This window comes from Urocitellus parryii, chromosome 11, assembly GCF_045843805.1.
Source record: "Urocitellus parryii isolate mUroPar1 chromosome 11, mUroPar1.hap1, whole genome shotgun sequence".
NCBI lineage: Eukaryota > Metazoa > Chordata > Mammalia > Rodentia > Sciuridae > Urocitellus > Urocitellus parryii.
Window position 1 is genome coordinate 86,743,881 of NC_135541.1, and position 21,668 is coordinate 86,765,548.

The window sequence follows — 21,668 nt, forward strand, 5'->3', positions numbered from 1 at the left end:
TATTTCTCATACATATTTCCCTGTTCAAAAATATAAACTTGCTTGTATTCCATATATACAAGTATCCTGTGAAATCCTGGATTCTGAGAAGAAATAGTTTGAGGTATAGCATTGAGTAAAACATCCAAATGCATGATATTTTTGGCTGAAATTCATTAAAGTTACTGTCAGCAGAGAGTTGATTGGAGTGTGCTCCCAAAAGTCTTCCAGGTTTTGCCCTCTGAGAAATTTGTCAGCGACATCAAATAATTGAACTCTTCAACATCAATATATACAAAGGCATTTTATTATTAATCAAAGAAAGGGAAATAGAGACATCAGAAATTGCAACTTTATTTTTTGTAATACATATATTTATTGCCATCATAGTTCCGCAATTGTCATAAAATTAGAGTCAGATGGGATTCTGAGACACGTGCAAGTTTTGGAAATGGACATATAGATAACAGTATGAACTGTACATAAAATAATTACAATTTATTAAACACATTGTTTTAGCATATCCTTGATGGACTGGAATGAGCACCATATTTTTTTATGAATACATATTTTTCTGTCTTTTTTTTTTCTACAGCACCAAAGAAATCCAAATAGGAAAAGGAGAGATGAGGGTCGAGAATTAAGAATCAGCCCTGTTTCCATCTCAGCCACACTACCTTATTTCTTTATGATTTTCAAAGCTCTTTTCACATGATTCTGCCCCCTCAAGGGCATCAGTATTTCCTAAATGGTACAAGTATAAGTAGCAATTTGTACTCTATACCATCCTTATTCAAAACTTGCATGTGGCATGAAACGAATTGCTGGCACCAAGGTATATTTTCTGTTGGTTTCATAGGTTCTTCATCTTAATCTTAGCCAAGAAAACAAACTGGACCAACTTCAAATCCAAATTTTTGATTCTGATCACCAAAGTCATTGATCATTACATCAATGATAGGTACTTGATCGATTTTCGGTGTGTTGATTTCAATTACAGTCTTTTCATAGCCTTTTCTGGACTGTAAAATTAAGCATAAATTAAAAATTACATGATAATTTAATATTGCTAAAACACATGTTATTTTCCTAAGCTTCTGATAGGAGGCTAGAAGATAAGAAAGAAGAGAATAAATCCCAAATTTGCCAATAATTATGTGATAACTTTTTGCTATTATGAGTGGAGAATCACATTCAGTTTTAAATTTTGAATATTAACAATAATGCTTAATATTTAAATGTAGTAACTCAACTATGATCATCCAACATACTGCACATTTAAAACTAATTAAGTTGATAAATAAAATTTAATATAAAAATTGATGCTGGTACTAGATCCCAAAATATAAGTAATACATCCTTATTATTTTAGTTATAATTAAGAGATAGATTGTCAAATTCTCTTGTTAAATACAGTATAAAATCATAACAAAAGTTGAAACATTTCTACTGCCATATGTTAATTTTTATAAATATTAATAATGTACTACTATTTAGAATGCTTTCCAGGACTTCTGCATCTATAACCTGCTTTGTGTTCTCTTTCTTGTTCTACTTGTACCCCACTCATTCTGTTGAAAGCATGGACGCTCTTATTTTGCAATTGTGCTATCTCTTCAGTCATCAACACTTAGCCAAGGCAAATTGCTATTATATGGAATTCCCATGTGCATGAACACTGGTTCCAGAAGATAAAGATAACAAAAATGATAGTAGTTTCCTAAGTTGCTGTTAACACAGTGACAATTAAAAAGCACCTATCTAAGATTACCTTCTGTTATGTCTTCAAAAATGTATCTTTGTGTATTTCAGAGTGTCTGCATGTGTGCATATCTGTGTGTGAACATTTTGAAAACTCTGTATCTTAATATGTCATTGTTAAGCATCAAATCTTATTAATAACTGACAGCAATTGAGAGAAATCTGGCTTAGAATTAAAGTGAGGCTGTTAGAGGCTGCCTCTCATCTTTGAAGAAGACAAGCAGAGATTTCACTCACCGCACAGCCATCATGCAGTGCTTTGATGTAAGGGTTGTTATCATAGGACATCTCCTCATCATTTGATCCCAGGAACCGAAGTGCTTTGTCATAACTTCCTGATGACACATCATACCAGGCAGCCGACTGATGACAGTTATAGGTGAAATTTTGCCGAGCAGAGGCAGTGAGAAGTTTCAGGAATGTCATTTGCACCATGTTAATGGTATTGCCTTCAACATCTAAATATGAAAGCTGGGAATAAAAGAATAAAAAGACACATAAAGACTCTTTTTCTCTTTTATGCTATGAAAAAATAAATCACTGTTGACAGTGAACTTTGATGCTGGAAGGATGTAGATGAATCAACAGCCCTTTTGTAACCCACTGAGAAAAAGTGTGAATTGAGGGTTACAAGACCCAGAGACAGGATTTTATGAACTTAGGTCTCACTATCTCCAACTCACTTACTCTAACCACTGCTTATCTTTGACAAAAATCACAATGTCTATTGTTTCCTAATCAGTAAACACTGCCAGAAAAAAAAAATGATTCTGCTTTGAGGAAATACTTCACTATATTTCATATCTTTTTTTTTAATTGTAAAATAATGAAACAATGAAAACCAAGGAATCTCAGTGTGATGCAAAGGTTAACTGCTTTTGTTCTTTGATCATGCTCCTGTACTTTTTTGGGGGGGCCATAGTCTTCCAAGGTGTTTTGGTCTTATAATTTTCAAAGCAGAGTTTCAGTCCATTCTCAGATTTTATATATATGGTTTTTTTTCACTGTTTTTATCACCAGCATCCAGCTTAAATGGCAGAGACAATAGGAGTTAATAATTGTTGAGTCAATACTTATTTTGTATTTATAGCAGGAAAATAGTTTTAACGTAAATTATTAAGACTTGTCTTATGTCATCTTCACAAAATTTTTGTTGGGCATAATGGAGATCACTTAGCATAAGAGAAATGTATAAACCTAAAATAAAAAAACATTACAAATTCACTGTGATTTATACATGAAGGCAATACAAAAGCACTGATCTGACTTTTCTTCTTATAAAAACTTTATCTATTCCTTACTGATTAACAGAGAGATATTGAGGAGCCTCGTGAGTTTAGGGGAAAAATTTACTTTGGCAATGAACTCTAAGGAAAATAAAACTTCACAAAACAAACACACAGGATTCTACTTGTGTATATTTTACACTCATACACAAATAAGAATGTAGCTTGGATACATAATATCTAACCTGAATACTAAACTAGGAAATTATAAGTCATTAATATGTATGTTTATATAGTAATGATAAATGTACAAATTTTCATCAGTGAAAAATAATAGCATTTTTAAAAAAATATTAATTGATTGAATAATTATTTGGATAAGTGGGAAACACTTAAATTTGGTTAACTTCTAATTAAAGTAATTTAAACACATATTTTAAATAGCTTTTAATATGAATTTAGTCTAACATACAATCTTAAAATATCTTTACAAAATTTTTAAGGGAAACTGGTAATTGTATGGAAATATGTAAATTTGGCTTACAATACAAATAAAAGGTAGGTTTGTTCACTATATTCCCAAAGGTAACATCCAGAAAAAATAATTGTACATGCTATAAGTTCTTCATGAAATGAAAACCAATGAATAAACTAGGGATCAAGCAAATAGGAAATGAAATTGTGATAGTCAAAGATATTAAATGGATATTAAATACTTTTGCTGATAATTTTAGCAAAATTAATTTTATGATGACTTTGTTTTGAACTTGAAATTTAGTACTTACATCTATTTTGATACAAAAACAAATTAAATTGCTTTAGGATACCATAGTGGTCTAAGAGATGCTAGGTGGAGCAAATTGGAGAACACATGGGCTATATAATTTGAGCTCGGCTTATGGAAGTTGAAATAAACCATTTCATGCTGAGGTAACAACATACCAATTTTCCTCTCTTAAATTCACTAAACCAACTTCCTGGTTTCTCCTTTGGCCATGATGAAAGTCTTACCTATTGTAAAGGAACAGGAAAATTAAAAGTTAGGTAAATATTATAAATGATAATTTTATTGTCTACATGGGTAAATTTTAGTAAGATTAAGAAGCTAACGAGCTTTTGAAATATACATAAAATGAGATAAAGAGCCACATTTGAGATAGATCTTACGAATTGCATGTAATAAATATTGAATCATTTTCTTCATGATCTCCTCAGTGGTTTAAAAATAAATGGGGAGAGATAATTTGGTAAAGGCAGACTAAGAGCTGTAGGGGACATCATTAGAACTCTCAGGTAATCTCTCACAAAAGAAATCCTCCAGATGCCAGCCAGCATCAACCCAAAAAGAAAAGGAACAGCACTGTGTATCAAAGGAAGCATTCTGAAAACATTTCTCCAGTAACTAAGGGTGAGATGTGCCAGAAAAGTCATTGGTAGAAAGTAAGACTAATCATTTCTTCTGGGAATATAAAGAAACCCTTGTAGATCTGCATTTATTATTAAGTAAAGATCAGTAAATTATGAGTTTATAAGGCTTTATCTTAGGAAATCTGAATAATCAGTGTGAGGGGCAGCATTTTCCTTTGCCAGGGATTATTTTGGGGGCTGGGGGAGATATATTATGCCTTGCCATGTGTTAAGTTGGGTTGGAAGATGGAAGTTGCTTTGTCTCCTGACCCTACTATATCATTCTGATGTTACCAACTTAAATATTCTCCTAAAAAGATCAATCACACATAAAATTATTTGCTTTGTCTTATGGAGTTCCTTTACCTCTATGAGCCTGTGCCATTTTCTAAAGAAATTGTTTGGAAAATGCACTTATGCTAATGAAAATCTCTGATTCAGTTAATGATCTGCATGTAGCTTTAAAGATATAACTCAAGTATATTGATACCATTAGGTGAAAAGTATGGAGTGTGTGTGAAGGGATTAAACATCTAACACATGTAAGTGTACAGAATGCTCTTATTTTATGTAAAAGAAAAATTCTTTATAAAATTTTGCATTTTGAGTATAATACGCAGCTGTGAGTGTTACCATGTGATAATTGGGCAGAAGAATACTATATATGTACTAAAATTTGAGATTCAGCTGTGATGTGTCATGGAAAAACCATAGAATTTTAGAGAGCAAGCAGGTGCCTAAAGAATACATCTGGGCAAAAAATAAAAGAAAGAAGTATTTGTTAACTCTATGAATCACTTGGGTGCCTTATTCATGTTTATGCAAATGAAATGCTCTAATTACCCTGTAAGAAAAGCAGATAAATGAAAATATGACAGTATAATTTTCCTGTTTAGTTCAATATTGCAAAAACATGGCAGGAACTGTCAACATTCGCCACCAAAACAGATTGGTACTTACTCCCTCGGATTTTTTGTCTGGATAAAGGCAAGTCTCACCGCCAGATGTGAAATTACAATAAACTTTGAAGGAATCTCCTGAGCAACCTTGGTTAGGATCAATCCAATATTCACCTAGAAAGTAGGAAAAAGCAGGTCATACACAAGTTCATTAACAATAATATCAAATGCATGAGAATCTAATTTTATTAAAAAGAGAAATAAGGAAAGTCAATATTCATAGATCTTGTTACTTTTATGCTTTTAGGCAAATTAGGGTATATATTTGATTAGCTGGAGTGACCTTTTCTTTTTTGCCTCAACTCTCTGTAAAGGAACAATATCTGAAATTTTTTTTTGTTCTTGTCATACCAATCACTTTTAGGTATTAATCTGTTACCTCTTCAAATAATAACATCCTGTGAATCCATGTGTAATAAATTACATGTATAATGGAATCAGATCTAGTTGAACCCAAATCTACTATATAGTACTTTGTTTTAGAAATATGAGTGTAATAATCCATTTTGACCTAATTTATTCATCTGTAACAATGGAGTACCTATTTAGCCACAGAAATCATACCTTCACATTATTTTACACAACAACTTCTTGTAGTAAATGTTGATCCTAAGAAGGAGAACTGCATTATATATTTAAATGTAACCTGCTATCAATGCCATTAATGCAATGCGGTCAAACAAATTTTGTCATGTGAATAATCATGATTAATATTTTGGCATTATGTGAGTAAAGATAGTCAAGATTAGGAGTAATACAAAGATATTCTTTGAATAATTGACAGAATAGTTTTTGTTAACAAGAATTATTAGGAGACAAAATTGATAAACCTGTGACAATTACTTTGCTTTCTTCCTATCACATCATGCTCTAAACTTAATTTTAAATGTGAATTTGAGTTATGTGAATACAACGGTTTTGAACTTATAATTTTAAAAGCTCTGGTAGCTTAGCTTAGTACTGGAACTCTCAAAACTCCAACTTCATTCAATGTTTATCTTCTACTATATGAAAACAGTGGAAGTACTCTAATAGTTAATAGTTCTACTGTTTATCAGGTAACAAAAACATTCACACTTTTTACAATTACACTACTAATACATACACATCTGAAACAAATTGAAATTCTTAGGAAAAATATACAAGAGAACAAAAATCATATCTAAGATTTTATCAACCGAGCTAACTATGCTGTCTTTGATATTTTAATGTTTTTAAAGAATATATTGTTTGAATTATATGGGAAAAAATTTTATTTCACTTTATGGAATTAACATTTTTATTAAGTACTCTTTCAAATAATGTTAATAGCTTAATTATTCAGATATCTTTGTTTAATAAATGGATCAATATCCTGTAGATACTATGTTCAATTTATCTCCAATTTACCCATATGTCATTTCTACTGCCATATCTCTAAATGGGGCCTCCGTCTCCTCTTGTCCAGAGTAGTCCTAGAATTTCTTAACCAGCTCTCTTGAATTCATTTTACTTTCTTCCAAAAACACTTTAAATCATTTTTCAATTTGCTCACTATTGTTCAGCTACAATCGCCTTCTTTTAATTTCATGAAAATATCAAAATCTTCTCTTCAAGGCTTTGCAAATGTGCTGCATCTTCTTCCTGGAATATTCTTTTGATTCTTAGTGTGACTGTCTATATTAAAGTTTCAGCTTAAATGTCATATCCACAATATTAATATTGAGTTTATACAAGATGGATTCATCCCCTACAAAAATAAATACCCACTTTTCATATAACTGTCCATAATATGCTATTACTAATATTTTTGGTTTTTCTATCTCTACCATTAGATAATAAATAGGTCAAGAACATTATTTTTTCTGTTCATCTATGAATGTGTGTATGAAAAACAGCACCTGGCAATATTCAAGAATTAATTAATTAATCATATTTTGATGTCACACTTAAGAAGTAATGAAGCTAGTTATCACAGAGAAATTATTGGAAACTACAGCCCACAGTGGGATTACCACTCTTAAAGTTTATAATACTTTTTAAAATTCTCTGGTTCTAAATCATATGTGCTTTCAAATTCGGTACATGCTGCTATCTTTTACATTTAATTTTCAATTTTGTATGATTACCTTATTCATTGAGATCTAAAGTATAAGAATCATGTATATTATGTAGCTGTATTCTCTGTATTCTCATTTAAATGTCATAAAAACTTCCGTGGAAATTCTTTGATTGGTCAAGTATATTTTAATTTGTGAATAGAAGGGAAAATTTTCTAGCACAGGCTCAAGCCAAATTATTTAAATCCTTTGTGTACATAATGCCAGTTAAAAGTAAGAATCTCTTTATAAATCACAGATCTAAACGTGTATTTTTCATTTAAATAAACACAAACTGGAAGACCCTGAATTATCAATTTGCACAGAATCCTTAACTACTAGCTATGTTTTAGTTTTAATTGGCTATGCTTAAGAAAGTAAGATTTTATGATATTTTTCCTTTATAGTGGCTATATATGAATTAATTTAGACTTTCCTATCTTCACTGTGTTATTTAGATCTAATTTATAAAATTCATTGTTTGATGATAGAACAAAACAATATTTTCTTAGAAGTAAAGGGAGGTAAAGTATTTCAGTATCAATGGGAAGATTTATTAATCATAAATATCTACCCCCTTGTTAGTTAAGTAATTATGACTTTAATAAACTATCTAAGCATAGCTGAACTTTTCCTTCTCAGAAAAATAGATATGTATAGGTTTTTCCAAGCTCTAGGCAAAAGACAGTATCCTTATTAAGCAAAATATGAACAGTTCTACTAGATAATTGTGGATCAATGAAAGAAAGATTTTTGTTGCAAGTTATCCCAATTCTTAAATATTCTGTTCATCAAATTTTGCTAAACTGATAGATCAAATGTTCATGTTATGCTATTTAATCATATTCAGATTATCCATGTTAGTGTAAAGTACTTGATCAAATTCATGCAAATATTAATTAATATTAATGTGATTGTCTTAATGTACTATATTAATCATATTAATATAAAGTAAATTAGTAAGTTAGTGACAATTGTATGGTGATATGCACATATGGATGCATACATAATACCCATTGTGAGTTATTTATAAGGTAAAGTGCATTTGTGTGAGCAATCATTATCCAAAAATCATCTTGTCACAGTTCAATGAAAACCTTATTTAACAGACAAGGATTTTCCAAAGAAGACCTTGAATTACACAATGTAAATGACTTTTTCTGTCTATAAGAGTAGAATTAATAATTGTTTGCTCTAGTTTTATTTAGAGAGTATATTAAACATTTAATTAGAATTAACGAGCTCACAATGCACTTCAGTAACTTAGCAACTCAGTACATTTGTTTTGTCATGTATTATTAACATACCATCTGGGAAGTCAGGGTGGCTGAGTTGCAGGTCTTTGCAAGTTCGGGCGGGATTGGTCTGAGTACCCATTGGAAACTTCATATGCTCAATGTCTTGCTTTAGGGAATTGAGGGAACCAAATATTTCCTCCATTCCATCGGAGTAATCAAGAATATTATCGCCTATATCTGCTTGCATGCTTTCAGTATGTCTTCTCATTTTTTTGGGTGACAAGATTGGTAAAGGCTGAATGACTTCACCAGGTGGACCCTGTAAAGAAGACAAAGTGGGTATAAAATATGTGAGTGTTCCATAAAGTAAAAAATATTCTTCAAGCTTATAAGAAATTATAGTTGGTTTAGCTTTTCTATAGTTGCAAAATGATATATGAAAAAAATCATATGAATAAATACACATATATATGTATATATGTAAATTTTGTAATTTCTTTTAAAAATTATCTGGTGGAAATATGGAGGTAGGTGCACAAGTCAGATTTCTGGCACTTTATCTGCATATTGTAGCATAGTTTTCTGTTAACATATTATATATGTTACTCTCTGATTTTCTGAGTAGTCCTCATTGACACACTATTTCTAGAACTATATTTTAAAGTCTCAGCTGGACGCAGTGGCTCACACTGGTAATCCCAGAAAATTGGAAGCCTGAGACAGGAGGATTGTAAGTTTTAGGCTAGACTCAGCAATTTAGTAAGGCCCTAAGCAACTTAGCAAGACCCTGTCTCAAAACAAAAAATAAAAAATGGACTGGGGATGTAGCTGAGTAAAGTGTCGCCCCCCTCAATCTCTAGTACCCACTACCCCCCTCCCCCAAAAATGTCTCTACAGATTAGAGCAACATTTTTAAGCTCTTACACTATCTAATAAAATGTATTACATTTCACAAACATTTATATTCTGAAACAGAATATTAGTGTGCTTCAATATGTATTACTTATATCTTTATAAATTAACACTTAAGAGTAATCAGACTTCAATTTATGTTTATGTAAAAGTAGAACCACACCAACTATTTAATCCACATTGTTATGGGTTAAAGTGAACATTGGAATAACTTCTATATTGAATTTATAACTCTTAATACTTCAGAAATTTGATCTTATTTTCAAATAGGGTCATGGGAGATGCAGGAGTTAAGATGAGGTCATTAGGGTGGACCCTAATCCAACATGTCTGACATTATCATAAAGATGGAACATTTGAACACAGAGACTCACACAGAGGGAAGACAATATAAAGGAGATTCAGAACAGATCCTTCCTCAGGGCCCTCAGAAGAAAACAACCCTATTGACCCCTTGATTAGGACTCCTACCCTCCAGAACTGTGAGACAATACATTCTGTTTTTATAGCCACTCAGTCTTCTGATAGGCTGTCAGGGTAGTCTTAGAAAACTAGTAGACATGTAATTGGACACATTTTAACTCAAGAAAGAAGATTAACTATTTTTTCCTATACTTATATATTGCAATTCTACCTTTTAGTAGTGTTTAAGTCTGGTTAATATAAGTACTTATAAATGGTAGTTATTATTTTTGTTTCTATTACTATCATTACATGATACAGAAAAACAATGCCTAGCATCTGAACTTTTCTCTTTATTCCTAAAGTCAGGTAAACATATCTTTGTGGCATACAATTAATTGGATTCATTAAAGTCTGATAAAAATCATGATTCTTTTGAAAAAAATAAAGATTATTATAATATATAATTAAGGTTTCCTCTATTTAAAGAGTCAAATCAGTTCATAGGTATTGGCATGTAGACTTTATTACTTAATTGACATAGTTACATTTGTTATAAAATCAGAACCTTGGACAGTACATAGTTTTCATCCATTTTATAGTTGCAAACAAATCGCTGCCAGTCTCCAGATGTAAGTTATCAGAACATCATTCTTGTTAACATGCACTTACCGGAGGCCCAGGAGGCCCTGGAAGACCACTGTCACCTTTCTGGCCAGCAGGTCCCTGTTACAAAAAAAAAAAAAAATGAACGTAAGTAGAGAACAAAGTAATTTAATTGGACTTCACTCAAAAATTAAAATGTTAAAGGGAGAAGCACTTACAGAGGAGCCTTTGTTACCCTTGGGACCTTGAGGACCCTAGAAAATGCAGACAAAAGCACAGATTAAAAATCTAGAGCATTTGTACCTTTTTGTTATACTCACAGCTTAACTGTAACTTATAAGATTGCTTTGTCCAGTACTTACAGGTAAGCCTGGAGGACCAGGTGGGCCTATGGGACCAGCAGGACCTGGAATTCCCTAGAGGGAGAATGATCTGATTTAATCAGTTTTCCTCAGCAATTCCATTTCCATGCTTTGCATAAAAACACGCATTCCAAAAAGTAGAGATTAAAAAAACCCTAAGAATAGCCTAAAATTTTCCATTGTGAAGCTGAGAAATAACTTTTATAAAGTAATCTGAATTTTTCCACCTAGTGTACTGTCTATAGATATTGAGATACTAAATAAATACCTATAGTATGAAGGTTATGTACATATATATTTTATATCCCTGCAGCACTCAGAATAAACTTGCATGTGAAGAGGATTCAAAACACGGTTGTGTAAATACTAAACTATGATTGTTATGATTTTAATAATTCACATTTTTAATGTATTTACTCTAATGTCAAATCAACATCATTTGAAAATACCACTGATTAAAACAAACTCCAATAAAGATGCTCTAAAGTACTTCTTTGGTCATGTTTAAAGAAATATGTGAAGTTGTGAGTGTGTGTGTGTATGATTGGAAGAGAGAAAGAAGAAGCATTCATGCTTTTACTCACCCCATCCCCCTTTGCTCCTGGAGACCCTTGAGTTCCAGGGAGTCCTCTGTCACCCTTCTCCCCTTGCTCTCCTGGAGGACCGATCAAGCCAATTAAACCAGGATGGCCCTTTGGAAGAGGGGGGAAAAATTTATTAGTACATAAATTAGAGCCATTAGTAAACTCTAGTCATAAAATATTTGCACATTAAATTCATGAAATAAAAATTTTAAGCGTATATAAAATACATTTAAATAACCTTTCTAAATGGAATGTAAAGTTAAGATCCTCCCTCTGTTCTTGCTTAACAGGATTTTTACTACTTAACATTAAGTGCAATCTTTGTTAGGGGTTTGGTATGTTATGGAACTGAATGTTTTCTAAAAATATCTTTGATGTTTCACGCAAGGATCATTCAGCTTAAAAAACAATATCAATAAGTAATATTGATGATATAAACAATGGAAAACTCATTATTTTAATAAGCATCTAATTTAATATGAAATGTTTTCTATTCTCCAGAGACTTGGCAGTTTTAAGAAAACATTTGGAGATTTAAATTCTAAACAATATTAATGCCATTCAAAAAAAAAAAAAAAGCTTGTTTTCTCTACTTAGTGCAACACAGTATAAATTCTTGGAGATCGGATTACTACTTGAAAGATATTTCTAGTTTAAATTATTTTTATGTTTCAAAACATAAAAGTGGTCATTTTGCTATTCCATCTGCTTATCTTGTGAACAGTTATTTTAGTACAACCATATGCTTTCTCCATATGGTTACTAAAAGGGCACACTGAGAAGATGCAACGCTGGATTCTGGTTCGTTTTCCACCATTACTTTGCATACTTTCTCTTCTATAAACACATCTGGGAAGCTGAGAGTTGTAGCTTTTCATGGTTAGAATGACAAAGATATCTTTCGAAATTTCCTTTTGAGAGGTTTTAATCTGCAAAAGTAATGACTTCTGCTATTAGTACATCAAAAGTATAACAACACATTTTAAAAAAATTCTTACCTTCTCACCCTTGGAGCCAGGATCTCCTTTGAGACCAGGTAAACCAGGAGGTCCCTAAATAATAAGAAAAAAAATAAACACATTGAGAGTAGGCATAAATATAAAAATCATATTACTTAACACAGAGCTAGTTTGATTTGGGAACTATGTAGTTTAAAAAAAGTTCATAATGATCAATGTTTATTTTTCAGGATTCCATGTAAATGTATATATTTAACACATCCTGGTTTAATTTTTGACAATAACATTAAACCATAATATTGATAATCCTGATTAAATAAATATGAATTGAGAAATATGCCATAGTTTGTGTGGATATTGATAATAAAAATGGACAAATTCCTTATATAGTTCTATTAACAGACAAAAATACTTTATGCAAAGTATATTCAGTATTAAATGTGCTTGTGTCTAACAATATTCTAATGAGAAGAAAATTAATTATCAAACAAATTTATGTCAATTAAGTTAGATTCTCTTTTGTATTAACATAAACAATTATGCTGCTTTGTGAAACCACAGACAAAAAGAAGACTATAAAAAATTCTCTATTCACTTTTAAATATATCCTAAGAGTAGACTTTGACATTGCCCTTTCATCTAGATTGGAATACCCAACAGGGGTGCAGGTAGGTGGTAGAGTACTTGACTAGTATGTGCAAGGCCCTGGGTTCAATCCCCAGAATAAAAACAAGAAAGAACATTAGAATATGTTATAGTAATGGATCTCTCAAAGTGCTGTCCTCCAAACATTAGCATCAGTATCACCTATGGACTTATTAGGAAGGAAATTCTTAGACCTTGTGCAGATCAACGGAACCAGAAATTGTGTGTGGTATCCCGTAATCTGTTTCATAGATCTGATGCTCATTAAAGCTTAAAAAACATTGCTCTGTGGTATCAAACCCTAAATCCAGTTAATCAATATACAAATCAGAGCACATAGAGGATACAATGTATATTAAAATAAAACATGACTTATTTAGTTTACTAGATAAATGATTTTATAATTAAATGTACATAATTTGTACCTACTTTTTTCTAGTCTTATCAGAAATGACAGGTGAAAGAAAACAATGCCCAAGAGCCTATTTAAAAAAGAATGTTTTATAGGAAGCCCTAAGAGCAAAAATTTTAAGGAAATAGTATAAATGGTAAAGGAAGGAATCAGGTAATCATTTAGACAGCTTATGTCACTATTAGGGTACAGGAGGTCAGACTATGTATTAGAACAAAGAAGCATAAAAGAAGCCTATGAAAATCACTTTAATTAAAATGTAATCATAAGTTTGATCCCTAGCACTGCAAAAAAATTGTAATTGTAATAGGGAACTATGTATGTTAAACATTTAAGAATATTGGTTATTCCTCAATAAAGGGCATTTGCTCCGAAAAAAAAAAAAGAATATTGGTTATACTTGATATATATCAGTTAAAAATCCATACATTTTCTAGGTTAAAAATATGAAACTGAAACCCTGTCACAAAATCAAAAGTACAAAGTGTTGGGGAAGCAGCCCAGTGGTAGAGCATCTATGGGTTCAATCCCCAGTACAAAAACAAAAACCCCAAAATTATTTAAAGAGGCTATCTATATATGCTTTTTCTTCATATCTCATTTTATTTTATTTTTTTTAAAATTTTTTTTAAATATTTATTTATTTATTTATTTTAGTTCTCGGCGGACACAACATCTTTGTTGGTATGTGGTGCTGAGGATCGAACCCGGGCCGCACACATGCCAGGCGAGCGCGCTACCGCTTGAGCCACATCCCCAGCCCACATCTCATTTTATATTCAAACTTTCATGCATACAATATGCTTTACAGAAATTTTGCTATAAGGGGGAAAACTGATAAAGATGTTGCCGGCTGGACATCAATATTCCCAATCACTGTCATAGTCACAAATGTTGAAGTCTAATATCTCATATCTCTGAGCTTTATTCATAAAAATATTATAAAAGTAACTATGTCTTAATATGGTGATAATGAAAGAAAAATCAGGCTTATGAAAGACTGGATAAATAGTGAAGCATAACACAAATGTCAATTATGATCATTAGCTTTAGTTACACTATAGATGGGTACCTATTATTTTTTTTCCTTCTATTCTAATAGTACAAGCTAAAATTAAAAAAAAGAAAACAGTAATTCTAGTTTTCAGGCTTCATAAGAAATATACTAGACACTGTGTTTCAAATTCATTTTAAATATTTTCTATAAAATATTCATGAAGGAGTTAAAGGAAAAGAGTATTAATCCCTCTAAGTTAATAAGTTCTTATGAAATTACAAACTTATCTATGGATGAATTTGCCAAGCAAAATCAATTTTGTATTTTCATCAGCTGAAAATAGAAATTGATAATGTTATGATATTGAGAGCAGTTATAAATATCCTTCTGAACTTGGAACATATCAAAAACAACAACTCTGCATATAAAAATGTTATTCCAAGTTACATGTTTTCTATTTCCTCTTTAGGACATTGTAAATTGAAAACCCCTAGGGAAATACATAATTCATATGCAATAAAGAGAAATGGAAAACAGGGACCATACATTCTTAAGTGTGTAGAATACACAATCAAACATTCCCCCTGCAGTATTATGCTTTATGGAATATTTGCTTGATCTGCATCTCAAAGCTCTAATGCACTGAAGCTTAAAGAAACTACAGATCCCACACTTTTTTAAAAGATAAAATCATGAGATATTGTTTAATTTAGTGGAAAGCAAATGCTTTATTATTTCAACCTGTTTAATCATTATGAAATGCCAAGCATCTCATCCCCTTTTAGAGTTTAAATGTAGCATTAAAGTAAAAAAATAAAATTATAATTCAATAACCCATCTTACTTTTTATTCAGGCTTTTATGTTTGAAAAATAATGCTATCAGATATTTTATTTATCACTTTGTGAAAAGAAAGAATACATAATAATATTAAGTAAACTTGTCCAAAGATAAATAATGAATAATTTTTCAGTTGCACTGGAATGAATATGATTTTAAAAGAATAGGAAGCAAAACAAAAGCTTAAAACTAAATGATAGTTTTGCCTTCAAAAAATCAAGTATCAATTTTTAAAGTTACTAAATCACACTAATTTTGACCTCTAGCAGACATAAGAATTTAGTTACCATTATTTTTCTACTTAAAACACTCTTATTCACATTTAATTTTCGATATGTACTAAAGAAACCACGAGTTCCACTTAAAAGCAAAAATAAGAGCATAGTTGTTTACATAGGCTTGTCATTGTCCTTTTCTTCTCTGTTAGTGCCTACATTTTCTACTTTTTCGACCTAAGTTCCATATGGGGATTTTAAATGTACATATGTCCATGTATGTCTGTATATATACACATGGGTGTATATGCACATGTATAGAATTAATGCATATGGAGAGGTTTAAGTTAAATGTTATCATTTGTATTTTGCTATTTAAAGTAAAAGGCATACACAGCACTTCTACAAAACTCTAGTCAAGTTGACAACAGAGTGGAGCAGACAACAAGCAAATATAATTTTTAGAGTTTGATATCTGTTCATTTCACTCTAAAAAAAATTTCTCCATAAAGTTCCTATAAAAATGGTAAACTATTATCTATGCTGCTGATGGATGGACTATCTGTTAGAGTTCAATTGTCTAATTAGGTACCAGTCAATCTGGAAAGATGAAGGCCAACCAAGTTCAATAAGTTGATTTATTGAACAGCTAAACTGGATTTAAACACTAGGGCATGGGAAGACCTAGGTAGCTTTGACTAGTGGAACTTTGGAACTTTGCTGTAGGATGTTACAGGCAGCTTCTACAAGGGGAAAGGAGGAGACCCAATAGATAGCTGCAGAACTCTAGTAACAAGCTGAATCTTGCAAGACTTGAATACTTGTGCAAACATATTTAAAAAGGTAATGAGGAAAAACTAAATTATGGAGAAAGTATATTCAAAGCAATTTTATGTGAATTATTTTGAGTTGAATGTAAACTGTGTAAGTTTTCAAATCTCTATCTCCCACATCTTATTCACATTTACACCTCTCGTTTCCTTCTTCATAATTTATATTTCTAATCAGGGAAGGATTTCTATTGGAAATTATTTAAATGATTTTATTCTGGGTATACTTATCATCCTCTGCTTGATTTGATTATTGTACTTGTCACATGTTCTAACTGCCGAGAGTGTAACTGTACATGCTGACTTTCTCCATTTGCTCTAATAGTCAATATCTTCCAAATCTCTCTCTCTCTCTCACTCTCTCTCTCTCTCTTTCTCACACACACACACACACACACACACACACATAAACTGAGGTGAAATTAGTTTCTTTTCACTAAAAAGACACAACTGATGTTTCTTAAAATATTGATCATTATTTTATTCACTTAATTCTTTATTTTATATTAGTAGTACCCATCAATTGTTTAAATTGTATAACTCATTTAACAGGCATAAAGATTCCAGGAGGTAGAAGATATTAATAACTAAATTAAAATCACTTAAATTTTATGCCATTTCATGAAACAGATGCTCTTAATCCCATTTTATAAATAAACTAAAACTAGAGAGAAAGGGAAGAAGGAAGAACAACTTTTCCAATGTCATCCCACAAGTAAATGGCAGTGCACAGATTTGAAAATAAGGAGTTTGGATTTAGTCAATGATCTTAACCAGTAATCATGATAAACCACTTCTCACTCTGCTTAAAACATTACCTGTTAAAATAAATCATTTTTAGTTGAATTGAAAAACTTCATTAAATTGCCAAAAGTAGCAGTTTTAAGGTAATAGTTCAATCCATCCTCACCTCATAGACTTAGTACCATTTTCATAGAGATTAGACATCACACCGAAGGCCAACTGATGCTAAGAAAAAGCTACAGTATTTTCATATCATAAATAAGTACTCTCTAACAAAACCAGCAGCCAGAGAATTGAATAGGACCACGCTGCTTATTTCTGAGGCTCATCATTTCACTGTTCCTAAAAAGGATTGTTCAGTCCCCACGGTTCCTAAAAAGGATTGTTCAGTCCCTTGAACTCTAAATTTACATTTGCTTATGAGTCAGAAGTACAAACTTGCAAGCTGGAATCAGGTGGTATGCCTGATGGTTTTATTTTTAATATTAGCCAAAGGAAATCTTCAGCATGGTACTTTTTTTATTTCATCTGTAGAAAGGTCAGCATACTTATTGGAAAACCTGAAATAATAATAAGAGAACTTCTGGCAAATTTTAGGATGACATTAAGGCAGAGTATTTTTTCTTCCAGGCTCTTACCCTGTGCAGTTAGGCACTTACCAAATCTAAGGAGAGTATTTCCTAAGTAGTGTAGTTGTGGAGTGATCCTGTTTCAGCCAGGACCCTATTTCTATGCTGATGAGATCATGTGCCCAGTTGAAAATCTCCAGCTTGAAGTCAATTACAATTTGGTAGTAATTATCCAGTTACCAAATAAGTAATCTTTAACTTCTTCAGCAAAAGTTTAAAATAATACTTTAACATTTATGAAATACTTGGTAGGTATCTGAGGGGAAATTGTGCCATCTTAAAAAAAATGGCCAGAATCCCTCTTGAATAATTATGATTGTGAATCTGAGTTTTGATGGTTTTAGGGTATATAGGCACCATGACAAGAGGCTTTTGACTAAATTTTTTATTAATTTAACAATTTATTTAATAGTTTGATTAATTTAATAATTAAACTAATTTAATGATTAATTTAAATTACTATATGGAGGAACTTGACCATTTAAACCAATATTTACCACACTTGCATAGTGCAATGTACACTGCTTGCTGTTTGCATTAATCCATTAATATAACTATTATTGGATAGTGGAGTTAAAATAACTGTATTGTGAAATTGAACTATGCATAAAGCAAACAAGTCATCTACTAAGCAATGATTTTAAAGAGCAAGTCTTTTTTTCTCATTTTCTGCCCAAATTTTAGCAAAGATAATTCACATGCTAGAATAAAATGCATCTCTGAATAGTATGCCTAGTATGCCGGTCAATCACTGCTTTACTACATTTCTCAAGCATATTGTTTGCACATAATGTTTATAATAGGGACTATTTGTTGTTATAATCATATCTTTTTTTGTTAATGGGGTTTAGTGTCTTATCTTTCAGCCTATATGTCTCACAAAAAGAACCATTTATTTGTTCAAGGAGTCACTGCACGCCTGTACTAACATTACTCTTTTAAATGAAGTACCAGGAAGCAAAGTTTAATTGCATGCATTTGGGGGAACTGTCTGTATGAGGAAAATGACTGGCAAGGCCATTAGTGGCATTTCATTCTGAGGGGAAATAATTTTTTCATCCAAAAGGTTAAAAAAAAGGAACATTCTTGTGATCAAGTGGCATCTTTTCCATGTATCTATCAGTTAGAAATATTTGAATTTTTTGAGGTATGAGTAATATACTTCCTTGAATATTGTATCAGGTACAAAGCAAGTTACCATCTAAAAATTTCAGGAATACCTTATAGACAATTTTGTTTCAGTAATTCTCTCTTTAAATAAAGAAAAAAGATGCTACTCACCATAGGACCAGGTGGTCCATCTTGGCCTGCAGCTCCAGGGAGACCTTGTTCTCCCTACAGAAAAAAAATCATATTTTTATTAATAATAAATTATTATGTATTTTGTTTCAATTTTGGAAATCCAGAAAGGAAAGCAGCAAACATCCCCTGTGAATTCTACTACATGAAAAACATCTACAAATACTGTGAGCAATTTTGTGTTTAAAGTTACAACTCCATGTGCTTGTCTGCATGCAGTACAGCCACACATACATATGTGTGCACAGAGGCATGCAAAGAAATTTTATGTCATTGAGAAATTAGGGTTTAGTTCCCTATTCTTCCTTTGCAAGTTAGAATTTTACCATGAACTTATTAAATAAATGACATACTTAAATATGTAGGAATGTCTGTACATAGTAATTACTGAATTCCCACAAAACATTCTCAATATAACTTATGAAATATGCTGTCAGAAACATTTTAGCTCATAATTTTTTCAGAAATAAAATGTTATTTTCAAGGCAGCATTTTTCAGCTAAGATGCTTACTCACCACAGGGCCAGGGATTCCCCGGAGACCTTCTGGACCAGGCTTTCCAGCAGGACCCTGAGGACCAACTGGGCCAGTTTTCCCAGGAGGACCTTCAGCACCTGCTTCTCCCTATTAGAAAATAAAATACACAAATGCACTCATAATCAGAAAAAGACATCTTACTATTTTTAAATGTACTGAAATAAATGCTTGTTTAATGTATTATAAGATTTTGAAACATAATATTTGTAAAGTATATTTTACCTTAGCACCTTTTTCACCTTGTCTTCCCTCTGAACCTGCAGGTCCAGGAGGACCCTATAAACATAAAACTGCAGTTAAATATGTGTCACATTTATTGCAATTCTGGACTGACTTACAAATACTCCAATTTAACTTGTAACAGACTAATACATTTTGGTTTTCTATTGATATTAGGTTTCAAACACAAGGTGGAAAATTAAAATGATTTTCACATACAAGCTTTCACCCCAATATTAAAAGTAAAACACAGGGTAGACTACAGACAATCATATAGCGCCAATGTAAGTTAATGGTAAAAATAAAGTGTTTAAAAATGTGGATGAAGTAAGATAGTTACTATGAGTATAAATACTCATATCATTTATTATGTTGAATTATTAGCGATGAATTGAATATTAAATTTTGCTTCCATCTTTATGTATATTTTAAGAGTGGACCCCCTTCTTGATCTAAGAATATCTGGATGTGTTTACACATCCTTAAAGGAACATGTCCTGGTTGAAGAAACATTTATAATCATGATGGTCAACAGAGTATTTTCATTCTCTAGAACTATATAACTCATAGAAATAAGTAACATTAAAAAATAGTATCACTTCTTAAAAACTACCATTAGAGCAAAAATAGAAAAAAGCACTACATTCAAGATGTCATACAAAAGCATATGTATGGGAAGATTAAATAAGAAATTTGGTGATCTCCTAGAAATTGCTTTTTTATTTCTTCCCCAATTCCTCTTGTTTTCCATTTGTTCACTTCAGTTTTGTCAATGATTACGCTTAAAAGCATTAACCAAGATTGAAGCTGGAAGTTGGAGAGAGTAGCCATGTGGTGGTATTTGGTGAAAATAAGGTGAAGAATGAGGAATTACTTTTTAAATTTTTTCAGCTATTGAAATAACATTCTAATGATGAATACAGGCAAGATTTTCATGTCTTTTAAATTCATATTTAAAATGAATATCAAACACTTCATCAAACTCCAAATTCCATGAACTCATTTTATCTTGGAGAATCAGTGAAGAAAACACTGGTAATTATTTTCTCAATATCAGAACTGTAACCTCCTTTGACATTCACTGTGCCTCAATCACAATATAAGAAATGTATAAATTTTAAACAGTCATCTCTTGAGGTGGTAGCAATATGCTCTTAATAATGCATAAAATAACATTTCAAAACATATAAACTTCACATTATTTATGCAAGTATATTTCTGCATTAAAGCATAAACCCTGAATCTTCCTCACTGTTAAATGTTGAGCCATAAATTATTTTGGTGTGATATTTAAAATACTCCTCAATGTAATCACAATGACTCTTAATTTGAAAACAGAAATAATGAAGCTTAATGTAAGTTTTTCCTTATTCATGAAAAATATTTTTTTCTTAAATTAGTGATGTGAATTTATGCAGTCTTAAACTCAAAAGATTACATTTAATATGTGAACTTTATGCCATAGATTTATCAATGGCTGCTTTTTAAAACACAAACCATCCCGCATGTAAAAACAGAAAAAAATACCCTTTATGCCAAGAGAGAGAAATAAAATCTGAGTTTGAAGAGCCTAGAGAGTTTTAACATAACTAAACTACAACAACAAAATTATTATTAAAATAAAGGTTTTTCTACCCAAAGGGACTTTTTTTTCCTGTATGTGTAAAGATAACTGTTACTGTGTGAGTCCTTATTAAATAACTATTCCACTTATTTTCTCATTTTAATTTATTTATTTCATTTTTTCCCAAATGACAAAGAATTTTACTTTTTAAGAAAAAAAAGCAGACTTGCTTTTCCTAGGAAAGTTAGAAATTTTCTTTGAAAAA

The 21,668-nt window shown here is 31.4% G+C and overlaps 1 protein-coding gene across 4 annotated transcripts in view; it reads right to left on the reverse strand.

The window, feature by feature from the left end:
- Positions 1 to 795: 795 nt before the first annotated feature.
- Positions 796 to 21,668, reverse strand: part of Col11a1 (collagen type XI alpha 1 chain) — a 213,862-nt gene continuing 192,989 nt past the window's right edge. For all 4 annotated transcript variants that reach the window (XM_026409165.2, XM_026409163.2, XM_026409166.2 and 1 more), the window contains 13 exons: positions 19,843 to 19,896; positions 19,600 to 19,707; positions 19,066 to 19,119; positions 12,513 to 12,566; positions 11,515 to 11,622; positions 10,931 to 10,984; positions 10,787 to 10,822; positions 10,635 to 10,688; positions 8,718 to 8,967; positions 5,334 to 5,446; positions 3,909 to 3,977; positions 1,978 to 2,211; positions 796 to 1,001 (listed from right to left, as the gene is read on the reverse strand). In XM_026409165.2, the coding sequence (XP_026264950.2) occupies positions 855 to 1,001; positions 1,978 to 2,211; positions 3,909 to 3,977; positions 5,334 to 5,446; positions 8,718 to 8,967; positions 10,635 to 10,688; positions 10,787 to 10,822; positions 10,931 to 10,984; positions 11,515 to 11,622; positions 12,513 to 12,566; positions 19,066 to 19,119; positions 19,600 to 19,707; positions 19,843 to 19,896 (1,335 nt within the window). In that variant the 3' untranslated portion in view covers positions 796 to 854. The remainder of the gene's footprint in view (positions 1,002 to 1,977; positions 2,212 to 3,908; positions 3,978 to 5,333; positions 5,447 to 8,717; positions 8,968 to 10,634; positions 10,689 to 10,786; positions 10,823 to 10,930; positions 10,985 to 11,514; positions 11,623 to 12,512; positions 12,567 to 19,065; positions 19,120 to 19,599; positions 19,708 to 19,842; positions 19,897 to 21,668) is intronic.